Raw genomic sequence first — 13,290 nt, forward strand, 5'->3', positions numbered from 1 at the left:
ATTATGACACAAAATTATAGCTTAATTTGCCAAGGAAGGTCAGAAGAACTGATCAAACTATAAGTAAAGTAACATAGTAGAAGCAGCTTATTTTGAAGTAATGATGAAAGATTGCAGATTATAATCTGAAACATTGCAGATTATAAAATTACAGCCTAAATATTACAATAATAATATGTACATAAATAATCAGTTAAGATACCTATGACCTGAAAAAAGCATCTTTAACATTGTATACAGTTGTGCTCTCTGGGCAAGGACAAAGCAGAGATGAAAAGCAGTGGAATGAACTTAAACATTTGAAAAAATTCTTGTTTTGTCTGTGAGGTTAAATTTGTAATGAAAAAAAATGTGCAAAACAATAGAAATAGACAATTCTAAATTGAACAAAAATACTATGTATAACCATGGTCTTAAAAATTCCCAATCAAGGACTATTATGCAAAAATATTTTAAATTAATGAAAAATAACTTGCAATCAGAATAAAATTTAAAATTTAAAACCCCATAATGGTTATGATTAGTATTTTATCATTATGGCAAACATGAAACATTCAATACCTACCATATTTTCTGGGCATTTTTCACAAGTAACAGAGAACCCACCATTACTAGAGACCATCCTGTATCCTGGCTCACATGCACAGGAACTACCTGAAGAAAACAAAACAAAGGCACTTTTAATCTATATAAAACTGACTGGCTGTAACAGAATACTAAAAACAACTACTGTTGCTCTCAAGAGATCAAAATGGATTATTAGACAGAAACATAAAACATTTGGGTGAGATGTGAATGAAAATCACCATGCTTTTTAAAAAATGCCCACGTTACAGTTTGCACACAGATGTTTTAGGAGAATGTTACAAGGCTGACTGACACCAGCATTATATGTTTGTATAAAGGTTTTATTTTTTCAATTTGAAGTCAGTCCTAAAACCAAAATGTGTTTGTATGAAAAGGTTTTCCAAAATAAAACTGTTTTAAAAGCTGTTTTAAACTCAAGGTTGTCAAAATTGCCAATGGGGATCAAGGTTTAGATTGAATGATTTTCAGTGAGTGAACAGAACAAACTTAACATTTTGTATGGAATTAAACACTATTTTCATGGCACGTATAATGTCCATCTGCTAGTGCTCCACAATATTTTTTTAGAAACTTTTCCTTTCTCAGTGTCATGAACTTCCCTCTGTACTTTTAAACAAATATCACAAACCAAAATTGATTATATGTACTAATAAACTCTTTTTATTATTTAAGGTTATTTTGAACTGTGCAGGCAAAAATGATGTCAAGTTCTGTGGAAAATTTTATAACCTTAAAGTACATTCTGATGAGACCAGCTGTACAGAAACATTTGTCAAAGTGATCAACCATTTTTACTTAATTCTGAAGAAATCCAATTGGATTAGATCAATGAAAACTTCGAGTTGTGACACTCACAGTGACAATACCAAGGTTTTTAGGCATGTCACCTGAAGGCAGAATCCAGACTGATGAGCTAACCAGGGAGTGTATGGGCAATCACAAGTGGAATTCAATCAAGACGCAAACAGCACTGAGTGGCACCTACCTACACTGCTCCAGTCAGATCTGCAGGAAAAAATAAACCCTTGACCTCCCCTTGGAATTTTCCTCTCCCTGAAGCCCTTTATTTAGAGGAAGATTCTGTCACCCTGAAAACTCTGAGCTTGCTAACACAGTTTTCTAAGGACTTTCCCAGGACAGTAACTGTAAACATAGATACGTGTACATTCTTTCTGTTACACGTCTTGTGATGGACATCTCTCATGGCCAGTGCAGTGAGAAAGTGTTATCCTGACCATCCAATCCCTGGCCGTGGTCAGGAGCCTATAAATCCTGGGGGGAAAAATAAACTCGGCTCCTTCTTTCACCACACCTCGACCTGTGTCCGTGTGATCTATTCATCTTCAGCGGTAACAATGGATGTAGACACCCATGTTATCAGGGGATCTGAAAACAAATAGAGTACTTTTTTCCAATAAGTGAACTATGGGATTGGTTTTTAGGGGACCTTGGTACTGGTGGTGGAAAAGGTGAGCAGCTTCCATGCAGCAGCTGTGAACACAGTGGTCCACATCACTGCTTCTGACTGAAGTAGCAGTTCTGAAGAGAGATGCTGTTGGGTCTTAGTCTCAGACTTGTACACACAAGAAGGAACTCCCAATCTTGTTGGACTGTGTGTAAAAGATGGACACTTTAATACCTCCTTATGCCTTAAAGACAGCAGCCAACTGTCAGGTTGTGTTGTATCTGCTCCAAGTTCTCACGTGGGACTCAGACTAACATAGGCACAACCTGAGAATCTCACACTTGGTATCTCAGACATTCAACTTTGACGAGGAGTTTCAAGTCACAGAAGTGTTCTAGAACATAAATTCAGGGTCCTGTGCAATTTTACAGATGAAAATGCAAGTACAATATAATGCTTGAGGAAATAAAGGTTATTAAAAAGAGGCTGAAAGTAATTTCTCTGAGCTGTATCTCAGATACATCACAGCTGTGCTAGGGCCTCTTAGGTCTCTGCGGAACCCTGGCTCTTTCGCTCCTTCCCCAGACCTGTTCGAGTGGGGCTGTTTTACCGCCACAACCTGAGCCCCGGCTCCGCATCTCCCGCTCTGGGGGCGGATTCAGCGCGGAGCCACCCGAGCCCCGCCTCCCCCATCGCTCACCGCCGGCACTCTGCCGCTGGTGGGCCCCGCAGGGCGCGCAGGCCAGGCGGGAGCTGTCGAAGTAGCGGTCGGCGCCGCAGTCGGCGGGGCGCTGGAGCGGGACGGAGAAGCCGCGGGCGGGGGGCAGCGCCGCCGACACCGCCAGGAGCAGCGCGGCGGCGGCGGCGGCCCCGCGGCCCCGCGTCGCCATGGCCACCGCGCTCCCCGCCCGCGAGCGCTGATTGGCCAGGGCCGCGCGGTACGGCGAGCGCCGGGGGCCTGGCGCCGCAGCACGCGAAGCAGGCCGGGGGAGGGAGCACAAGCCCTAGTTTAGGTATTTGGTCCACAGAGTTCTGTTCGTTTTGTGCGAGGTCAGGAGCGAAAAATGAGAGGATGCCGAATCCCGAGTTGCACTTTCCGGTACCTTGTCTCTAGAACTCGTACAAAATAAACATTTCTGTATATACAAATGTAACACGCGTTTGTAATTTCTCCCCAGAGAGGAAAGTGGTAACAAGGTGGAAACACAAAATGCCTAGAGCAATGGATGCTCAGCCAAAGTTACTCCTCTTTACACCTTTGCCACACTCCTGTTCACAGAATGAGTCCGGTTGGAAGGGAGCACTGTGGGTCATCTGGTCCAGTCTCCCTGCTCAAGCAGGATTATCCCAGAGCTCATGGCACAGCATTGCGACCAGGGAGTTCCTGAATATCTATAGTGAGGGAGACTCCACAGCCTCTCTGGGCAGCCTGTTCCAGTGAAACCGCAGAGTAAAGTTCTTCGTGCTCAGGTGGAACTTTCTGTGCATGTTTCTGCCTCTTGCCTTTTGTCTCACTCCCTCAGATGTTATCAAAACTTTGCAAGACACCGTGTCCTGGATTTTAGTTATTTCTCACTGTCCCTCTCCTACGTGCTGATTGCTTATTATGATTTTGGATATTAGCACGTTTTATTTCTTATTGTATTTATTTAGTTGGTTCAACAAGTGTTAAAAGGTTGAGTTGATGTTTCCAAGTCGAATTATCCGTCCCCAGGCTCAAGTTTATGTAAATTTGACTGTGTAAAGATGTAACTTTTTACCGATGTGCTTGATTTGTGGAAACATCCATCCTGTACCCAGAATAAACAATGGCAATTTTCTAAACAAGATTCTGTGTTGAGAGAGCTCCTAAAGTCGGCAACACCGATAGCTTAATCTACCATGAATAATACAGGTTTTTCCTCCGACATAACATGGAGCAGGTAAGTACTGGAAATGCATAGAAAGACAGGGGAGAACACATAAAGACAGGGAAGGCAGTTAGGATAAACTTTAGAACAAATATACTTCACTTGCACAGCCTCAGTACTCTGTATCTGCCCTTCAATTTACTTAATCTTGAACCTTTCCTCCTTCCCTTCCTCTCGCAACCCGGGCTTGAGCCAGCCCCGAGCTGCCTTACAAATCATGTCTAGGCATTGGAAAAGCAGCGGTGAGTGGTGCCTGAGACTCGGCACGCGCCAGCAGACGGGAATGAGCCTGAGGACAGCGCACAGCGCGGCAGCGGCGCTCCGTCACCGTGCGACCGATCTAGATGCAGGTCTATCACTATGCATATCTATTATCATACAAATTATTACACAGCTCCCTCAGACCTACAGACGGAGACTGCACATCCACCTGCAGGGCAAAGAGCGCATGCGCACTGCCTGAGGAGCGGCTCCCGCCCGCGCGCAGACGGGGACGCGCGGTCCGCGCACGCGCGGCTGCAGCGCGGGGACGGGGTCACAGGGCAGCGGCGTTTTGCGCCCCGCCCGGAGGGTGCGCGCGCAGGCCCGCTCTCGCTGGCCGGAAGCGCTCGCGCAGCGCAGCTTCCCCTCAGCGTTGAGGGGGGCCAGCGGAGGCGGCGCCATCTTGGCGGAGCCGTGCCGGGAGCTGCGGGCCCCGTCCGAGCGGCGTGTCCGGTGGGTGCGTGGATGAATGGCGTGAGGGACAGAGCACGCCTCCCCGGGGTGCGACGTGTGGCCGAGGGCGGCGCCGAGTTTGCCGTTTCTCGGTTGCCCGACCTTCTCGGAACCGCTGCGGAACCGCTGCGCAGCCGCTCCGTGTGCCCCGGCCTCCTCGTGTCCCTGGGCTTCACATCCCCCTTCCCCGTTCTCGGTGCCTCCCTCAGCCCTGTCCCGGTGTTGGGAAACAGATGGGCTCCTTCGTGGCGGTGGAGCACCGGACCCCTCGCCCCGTCCCCCTCACCCGTCCCCTGCCCTGCCGCCCGCGGCGGGTTCCTCCAGCAGCGCTGGTGCCGGCGGGGCGACTTGCTTGGAAGCGGTTCCGTGCTACACTTGACTGTGTAGTGGGCCCAGCTGCAGAGCTCACTCATGTTTTCCTTCAGCACTGTGAAAACTGCTATTCGCAGCAGTCTGCTTCCTCTATTAAGGCTCATTTTGAAGAATAGAATAAGAAACCTTCCCCTGTTTCGCTGGTTATTCTACACTGGTCCAGTATCGTAGTCGGGGTGTTTCTGTGGGTTCTTTCTAGCTTGCAGTCTGTGTAATCTTCCAGTGTTATGATAAAAATACTAGTCTAGTGCAGACTTAGTTTCCTACTGTGTTTACAAGTTGTGTATTATTTTAATGTCTTTAATGTTTGGAATTTTCCGAGGCTGTGGAAGAATAGGTATTGTACTGTTTTCTAGACAATTTTGCTTATATATAAAATTTCATAAAACTGTACACTTCTGTGCTTTTAAGTAGTGGCATGAAGTTGTTTATTTATTCTCCAAATCCTTGCTCTCTGAAGTTGTTGTTCAGTTAATGAATTGCTCTTACTTTTCATGACAAGTCAACTCTCTTTGGTTATGCACTTTAAATTGTTGGATGGCTTGGTCTCTGCTTTCTACTCGTGTGATTGTTTACAGTCAGTAAGAGCTATTATTTGAACTTGCATTTGTTTATGGACTTCTTAGAGATCACATTATGATCTGGAATCACTGTGTCTGGTTTTCACCACGGAAGGTTGTGTATTGTATGGTATCCCTGGTGCATCGTGGAGAACTTGCAGTTTATCACCGAAGAATTATGGAGGAGAGCTGTTGTGAATGATGTTTAAAAATTGGGATAAGAAAGCGGAGTTGTGAATCCAGAAGTACTACAGATTAAAAACATCATGAAGTAGCAGGGCAGCGGATTTGCTTTTTCAAGACACGAAGGTGCTGTATGAAAATTCTGCCCTTGAATTCTCCATGCTTTTTGGCACTCCATTGCATCTGTTGAGAAGACACATTGTAAAGTGTTCTGGGTCTGGCTGGGATGGAGTTAACGTTCTTCACAGCAGCCCATACAGTTCAGTTTGGATTTGTGGCTAAAAGAACGTTGACAACACATCGGTGTTTTGGCTGTGGCTGAACAGCACTTGCACAGTATCAAGGCTGTACCTGTTTTCCCTACTCTGTTCCTCCAGTGAGTGTGCACAGAGTAGGTGAGAAGCTGGGAGGGCTGACTCAAGCTCACCAAAGGGATATTCTGTGACATGTAACATCGTGCTGGGCAACAAAAACTGAGGTAGAGGAAGAAGTATTTTGTTGGTTTTGGTTTCTTTGGGAGGATTGGAAGAAGGCTGGACATCAGTCAGCTTGCGTGAGGTGGTGATTTCCTTTTTGTGTTTTTCTTTCTGCTGATGAAACTGTCTTTATCTTGACCCACAAGTTTTCTTGACTTTGTTCTTTCCCATCCCACTGATGGGGACGAGGAGTGAACAATCGGCTGTGTGGGTGCTTGGCTGCTGGCTGGGGTCGACTCACCACAAAAGTACAGAGGACAGATGGTCTTTAGTGAACTTTCTAAATGGGCAGTTGTTTTCGGTTTGTTGTGCTTATGTACTGGTGCAGAAGTGATGTGGAGTCCATTAGTGACAGAATTTGGGCTTGGTGTTGTTTTGCTAAGTTCAAGTGGAGTGACAGTTACGGTTATTGATAAATAATTTGTCATCAGGATCTAGTGCTTTATAGAGCAAGGTTTGTAGGAGGAGTGTTCTCAAATGCTCAGAGCATTGGGTTGTGTTTGTTTTAAAGTGATGCAGTAATTTGCTACAGAGGCTTGTGTTTGTTCTGAGAATATTGTGCTATTTACTGTGTGATGTTAGAAAATGTTGAAAATCGGGATGTGTTCAGTCAGTGTATTCAAGCTTTTCTTCTTATGTTTGAAAGGCGGTAGAGTAAGGATATAGGGAAAATACTGAAGTTGGCTTTGTAAGTTCAGGTGCTTCCTGAAGTTTCACTTTGTTGGATATTTTTGGTCTTTTGTTTGATGGTCTTCACGGTGTACGTTAAGTGCAGTGCTGGACTGGTGAGCAGCGTACTCTTGTTGTGAAATTTGAAACCAGGTGGATTTCAGAAGAATGGACATGTCCTTTAATCCTAAAATGGACCTAAGCACCTCTCAAGAACTCAGTTGAGAACTGTTCCCTTGATACACTGTCAGTCTGTTTCATTGCAACAGTTCAGTGTGGCACAATTGATGACCAAGTAATCTCATCATATTTTCATCGTTTCCAGAAGTCAACTTAAACTCTGAATTTCTTTTGCTTCTAAAATGGAAACAAAAAGATGCAGTGCATGGCATCTTGGAACATGGAAGGAGTTCTTCACATGGGTTCATAACATGCTTGGCTTTAGTATTAGCCACTGCTATGGATGGGCTGCAGCAGTGTAGCACAGTGTGTTAAAGCAAAGTGCAGGTATCAGCCATTAATTATGTTTCGTTTTCTTTCCACAGTTAAGTTGATTTTACAGAATTTATCAGGTCTCCAAAGCAGAAACAGGTAAGCTGCCAAAAGCTTAACACTTCTCACTGAATATTGTGACAAGATCATACACAGCCTTTTTTCCTCACAGACTTGTGGCTGGCAACTAGGATATGCTTGTGGCCGCTGCAGTTAATACTCTGACTACGCCAAAGAGACAACATTTTTGAATGCTGAGAAAACACATTATTGAAAAGAACTGATCACTGGGTAGAGCAACTTGTCAAAGCAGTAAAGCCTGTACTGTTTGTGAAGTACTTCATTTTGCAGTGACGTAGTTATTCTTTTTCCTATCTCCTTTTATCAGCTAGTGTCCTATTCAAAAGTAAACTAGATTTTTTTGTTCTTTAGGAGTGGGCAGAGATCTCTGGCATATAGTAACTATGCTGTGAAAGACTTGAGGTGTTCTTTAGGTATTGTGGATGGTGAGGAGTGACTTAGGTGGATTTTGTTGCCCTTAGGGTAGGGAATATTGATAGATTTGTGCATGTGTGCCGGTGGAGTAGCTAATTGTTCTGTCTAATCCACTTTCAGTGAATTGTGTTTTAATCTTGTTCTTGTGAACTTGTGGGTTGATACCTTCTCTGTTGATGAGATGAGGGCATTCATTAAAAAGGCTCTAGCTTCTTAAGTGATAAGTTACTGTAATAGCTGAGTACTAAAGACGTGCTATCATGTGTACCTTTTTGTCTGCAGGTGATTTTTGCTGTGGGTTGAGCTCAGCATGGCTGTAGTCATCCGTTTACAGGGGCTTCCTGTTGTTGCGGGTCCTCCAGATATTCGTCGTTTCTTCTTGGGATTGAATATTCCCGATGGAGGTGTGCATATTATTGGAGGAGAGATTGGGGAGGCTTTTATTATATTTGCAACAGATGAAGATGCACGGCGTGCCATGAGCTGTTCAGGAAGGTTTATCAAGGACTCGCGCATAGAGCTCTTTCTCAGCAGCAAGGCAGAGATGCAGAGTACCATAGAAAGGAGCCGGAAACGATTTGACCGTGGGGGACGAGAAAGTATGTCTGGCTCTAGAAGAACAGGTACTAATGGTTCTAGTACATCAAGTATTGGAGATATACCACATTTAGTTACAGCTTCTCCAAAAGTACTAAGAAAACCTAGTTACGGGCCACCAAATCGCCTGGAGGCTGGTTTCCATACTAACGGCACAAGATATGGTGATATGGGTATACCTAAGTCAAACTATCAGTTAAGAAAGGATTCTCACCCGTTTAACCCAGATGATCGTTACTTATTTCTACGAGGTATACCTTACTCTGCAACAGAAGTTGAAGTACGTACTTTCCTTTCAGGGATACATGTGGATGGAGTGATTTTGATAAAGCACCGCAATGGTTTAAACAATGGTGATTGCTTGGTAAAATGTGCTACACCTGGTGATGCCTTAGAAGGACTTAAACGTCATAGACAGTACATGGGTCAGAGGTTTATAGAAATTAGCCCAACTACAGAGGAACGGTGGATTGAGTGCGGTGGAAGGATAGACATGCCAGATGAAATGGATGACTTTTTGTGTGAAGACCATTCTCCAAGAAGTTCAGGCTACATGCATTCAAGGAAGCATTCTCGTTCAAGATCACCAAGGAGACAAAGAACACATTCTCGTTCATCTCCTAGCCAGGAATATTACATACACCTAAGAAATCTATCTTTTAATGTAGAAAAGAGAGATCTGAGAGATTTTTTCCCCGATTTGGATATACACAGCAAACAGATCAAGATTTTAACAGATAAGCATCAGAAAAGGACTAGAGATGCTTTTGTGGTATTAAGGAATGAGAGAGAATATCAGGCTGCTTTGGAATGTCATAGAAAGGTTCTTCTCAATCGTCCTGTGTACATTTTTCCAATTTCAAGAAAGTCAATGTTGAAAATAATTGACTCTTGTGAGAGGAAAAGATCACCGGACAGAGATCATTTTGGACAGGCCATATCAGAAAAAAGTTACCGGGAAGGTCATTCCAGCCCTAAGACTTGTGTTTACGTAAGGAATTTTCCATTTGATGTGTCAAAAATCGAAGTGCAAAAGTTCTTTGCAAGATTTGATATTGATGAAGATGATATTTACTTGCTCTATGATGAAAAAGGAGTTGGACTGGGAGAAGCACTAGTGAAGTTTAAATCTGAAGAACAAGCTATGAAAGCAGAAAATTTAAATCGTCAAACTTTTTTGGGAACAGAAGTATTAATAAGACTAATATCTCAAGATCAGATGGAGAAGTTTGGTGTAGCTGCACCATTATCTGCACCAAATGAAATGCACGGTCATTCACATCTGTATGACAGAGCTGACCTCTCCCGTCCAGTTGGTTCACCATCTGGGCCACCACAAGGGCCACCCATGCATTCATTTGGTCCCCCTGGGAACTTCAGGCATCATTCTGAATTTAGACATCCCCCTGAGGACTTCATGTGCCCTCCTAAGGATTTTAGGGGTCCACCACCCCTCATGGATTTTGGTGGTGACAGTGAACCTTTTGGCAGAATGGAGTTTGGGAATAATAAAATGGGAAATTTTCCTGAAGGAAGATTTATGCCAGATCCAAATTTCAGTGGTGGTTCTGAACGTGTTGTTCCTATTCTATTGAAAAACTTACCTTTTAAAGCTACTCCTAATGAGATTCTGGATTTTTTCTATGGCTACAGAGTGATACCGGAGTCAGTTTCTGTGCAGTACAATGAACAAGGATTACCTTCTGGTGATGCCATCGTTGCTATGACAAACTATGAGGAAGCTATGGCTGCTATTAATGAACTAAATGATAGGCCCATTGGTCCACGGAAAGTTAAGTTGAGTTTGCTGTAAAGGAGGAAAAGATGCTTTAATAACACATTCTAGGTTTGACAGTATTGACAGTTATTTTAACTTTTAATTACTGGAAGATGCATAACAGTTTCCATCAGCTGTTGTAAATAATACCCAGTTCAGTTGTTTAGCTCTTGGTTGAAATACCTGTAGGACATTGAATGTCTTACATCAAGGTATAAAGGGATGGAGTTACAAAGGTTTCGGTTGTTTATTTTTTTTTTTTTTTTTAGATTAATTCCAGTCTTATGTCTTTGCATCAAATAAAAACATAAGTGCTGGTTGACTGACCACACAAACGGTTCAAATAGAAGATTTTCAGTGCTACCTGCATTAATAAATGACACTTAATGAGGTTAGTTTAATAAAATTTTAAAAAATACTGATTTTTTTTTTTGTTTCCTTTCTGTGTAAACTTTTCAGGTTTTATTCGGTTTCATGTGTTTGCAGGCATTCCTGTTTAAAAAGCTTCCTGTTCTTATTAGCTGGCTGTGCAACTTTCTTAAAATAAAAAGGAAACTGCCATTTAAATGTGTGTCTTATATTTAAAACTTGTATAGTTAATGATGTCAACTATTATGGTGATGAGATCTGGGTCTTGTTGAGAATGCTGCTTGCTGCTTCCTCTGGAAAGAGTGAACTGGTAGTTTGTCAACACAGATGGTAAAGCAGAGGATGGGTAGTTTATAGAGATTGCAGAGGCTCTATTCATCAGTTAAGACTTTTTTTCTCACTCACTGTAGTACCTTGAGGCAGAAAATGAGTGTTGGAATTAGATCAAGAATTCTGACTTCAGGTTTTGTTTTATCTTCACATGCTGCATAATATGAATACTAACTGGCTAATGATGTCTGGATGCATTCCAGGTCAATCTCTGATTAATTTTAACTAGCATCTGTCACTGGCAACCAAGCTGACAACCAAGTATGTTATTTTCTAATGTAATAAATGCTTATGTCAGCATTTAGAATGTGTTATTTTCATTGGTTTGTTACCAGCATACTTAAATTTTAGCAAGAAATAAAAGGTACCTTGGAAAAGCCGTGTCTTCAGAATTCAGGCTTAGTAGGAAACTTTGGTGATTGTGTAGGCAAGGACTTTCCTTGACATTGTAACTGCAAGATAGTATCTGTAGTACTAAAGGATTAAGTCTCAGTCCCCTCAAACTGAGACAACAAAGTTGCAACTTAGCAGTGAAAACTTAACTTTGGTTGTTCAATACCCAGAATTCCTAAATTCATGAAGTAGGGAGGTCTCTATTCCAATTCCCTCCTCAAAGCAAGTTTCAGCTAGAATGGGCTACTCAAGGCCTTGTCTGTTGCATCTTTAATAGCTTTAAGGACAGAGCTGTCTGGTCAGCCTTTCCAGTGAATGGTCCCCTGTCACTGGTGGTCAGACCATAATTACTTTGTGTGAAGTCATCATCATGACTGCAGAACTTCCATGCCAGCTGTTCGGTACAAGCAAACAAAATGAATGAAATTTTTTGTTCTGTAATATTTAAAAGGTTAGTGTAGCTTTATCCTGTATATTATTTGTTCTATGTTTTAAGTGTCAAGGAAAAAGCTTTTTGAATGATAATGCAAGGTCTGTATATGTAGATTACTCTGAGCAAAGAACCGTAATGGCCAAATTTTCAAATTCTTAACACTTCGCATACTGATACTTGCTTTAGGAATTAGCTTCAGAATCATTCAATTTGGAATCATCCTCTGAACTTAAAAGGAATTAAAACCCAACAATTTTGTGCTTTATTTAATAGCTACTGTAAAAGAGATCAAGGAGCCAGAAGATGTTGCACAGAAAATAAAGACATGAGAATCCTCAAAATAAACTTCCCTGACCGTCACGTGGAAAACTTCATTGTCACTGTTTTTGTTAGCTAGTGTCTTTACTACTAAGCTGTGTTTAAAATGTGAATACAACTAACTTCTCAAGTTAATCAGTTTTAGATGATTTGTATATTTTTAAAGCACTTCTACTTAGACAATAGGAGATTTCAAACTTGGAGGCTGGAAAGGTAAGAAGGTTTAGTAGAATGCTTTGCCAGTAAAGTGTGAGATTGTCTTTCAGAAAAAAACCTACCTGTTTTCAGAAAAGGTTAAGAGTAATTGCTGATAAGATACCATTAGTTTTTCAGATAGTAGACTCTTTTTCCCCCTTAGTGAACATATAAAAAGTATCATAAAGCTTGTAATTGCAGAGGTCATAATTAAGGCATTACAAGATGGTCTTTTGTTTGCCCTGTAGCTGATTTGTTAATTTAAAGCCAGATTAGAGTTTATGACTAGTTTAGGTTAACCTGAAATGTTTGATTGATAGACCAAAAAAATTTATTTTTCCAAGGTCTATAAAGACCTGTATATCAAAGTATGTACAGATGCACTGAAGCATAGGAAACTTGGGAAGGGATGCCAGTAAGTACATCAATTAAATAATAATAGGACAGTTGGTTCTTAGTTTATAGCTGTTATCTGATTGGTGTTTTGGGTCTGTGTCCTTCTTCCTCTGTTCCCCCTGCCTCTATAATGCCCCATGGCATTATATTCTGATTCTGCCTGCATAGATAGTACAGGTGCATGATATGATGACAGCATTTCCTGATAATAGGATTTTATAACATCAGATGTTTAGTGATTTGGAGGCATTGTATTTCCAGTACAAAGGACAAATCAGAAACTGTCTATAATTATGTGGCTTGAAATACTGTTCTTCCTTTTTAAGTACCACCCATATAGTAAGGAGTAACAAATGAAATGCTACAGTTTGTGATGTTTATCTAAAACACAGCAAGTTTCCTTAGTTACGCCTTTCTGAAGTTGCTGTTGCTACCATTGTCCAGAAATTCTGATGTCAAAGACAAGAGTTTCTGTTGTCAAAAACTAGAAACAGTGATCACCTATGAAAGCAGCTTGAGACATTGAAGGAAGGTCTGTCTAATAGGACAGTCTGATGAGCACCCCTAATCCAAAAGGAATGTGTCAGTTTGTTCAACAGAGAGGCAAAACAGTCCAGG

At 42.1% G+C, this 13,290-nt stretch overlaps 2 protein-coding genes across 11 annotated transcripts in view; one reads left to right on the forward strand and one right to left on the reverse strand.

Annotated features, from left to right (window-relative positions):
- Positions 1–3,177, reverse strand: part of TMEM67 (transmembrane protein 67) — a 53,307-nt gene extending 50,130 nt beyond the window's left edge. For all 4 annotated transcript variants that reach the window (XM_086882400.1, XM_086882411.1, XM_086882416.1 and 1 more), the window contains exons 1-2: positions 2,694–3,177; positions 566–654 (exon numbers count right to left, since the gene is read on the reverse strand). In XM_086882400.1, the coding sequence (XP_086738526.1) occupies positions 566–654; positions 2,694–2,883 (279 nt within the window). In that variant the 5' untranslated portion in view covers positions 2,884–3,177. The remainder of the gene's footprint in view (positions 1–565; positions 655–2,693) is intronic.
- A 1,207-nt stretch (positions 3,178–4,384) lies between these two features.
- On the forward strand, positions 4,385–12,132 carry RBM12B (RNA binding motif protein 12B). Of its 7 annotated transcripts, none has more exons than XR_002861697.2 (4): positions 4,389–4,617; positions 7,423–7,468; positions 8,147–10,629; positions 12,037–12,132. XR_002861697.2 is itself a non-coding variant. In XM_023920771.2 (3 exons), the coding sequence occupies exon 3, from the start codon at positions 8,175–8,177 to the stop codon at positions 10,272–10,274; it is 2,100 nt and encodes a 699-aa protein (XP_023776539.2). In that variant the 5' UTR covers positions 4,385–4,617; positions 7,423–7,468; positions 8,147–8,174; the 3' UTR covers positions 10,275–10,805. The 7 variants fall into 7 exon arrangements, 3 of the variants coding, with proteins under 3 accessions (XP_023776539.2, XP_086738567.1, XP_086738573.1); XR_015284911.1 differs by having other exon boundaries at positions 10,508–10,629; XM_023920771.2 differs by lacking the exon at positions 12,037–12,132 and having other exon boundaries at positions 4,385–4,617; positions 8,147–10,805.
- Positions 12,133–13,290: the final 1,158 nt, after the last annotated feature.

This window comes from Cyanistes caeruleus, chromosome 1 (assembly GCF_971803275.1).
Source record: "Cyanistes caeruleus chromosome 1, bCyaCae1.hap1.1, whole genome shotgun sequence".
Lineage (NCBI taxonomy): Eukaryota > Metazoa > Chordata > Aves > Passeriformes > Paridae > Cyanistes > Cyanistes caeruleus.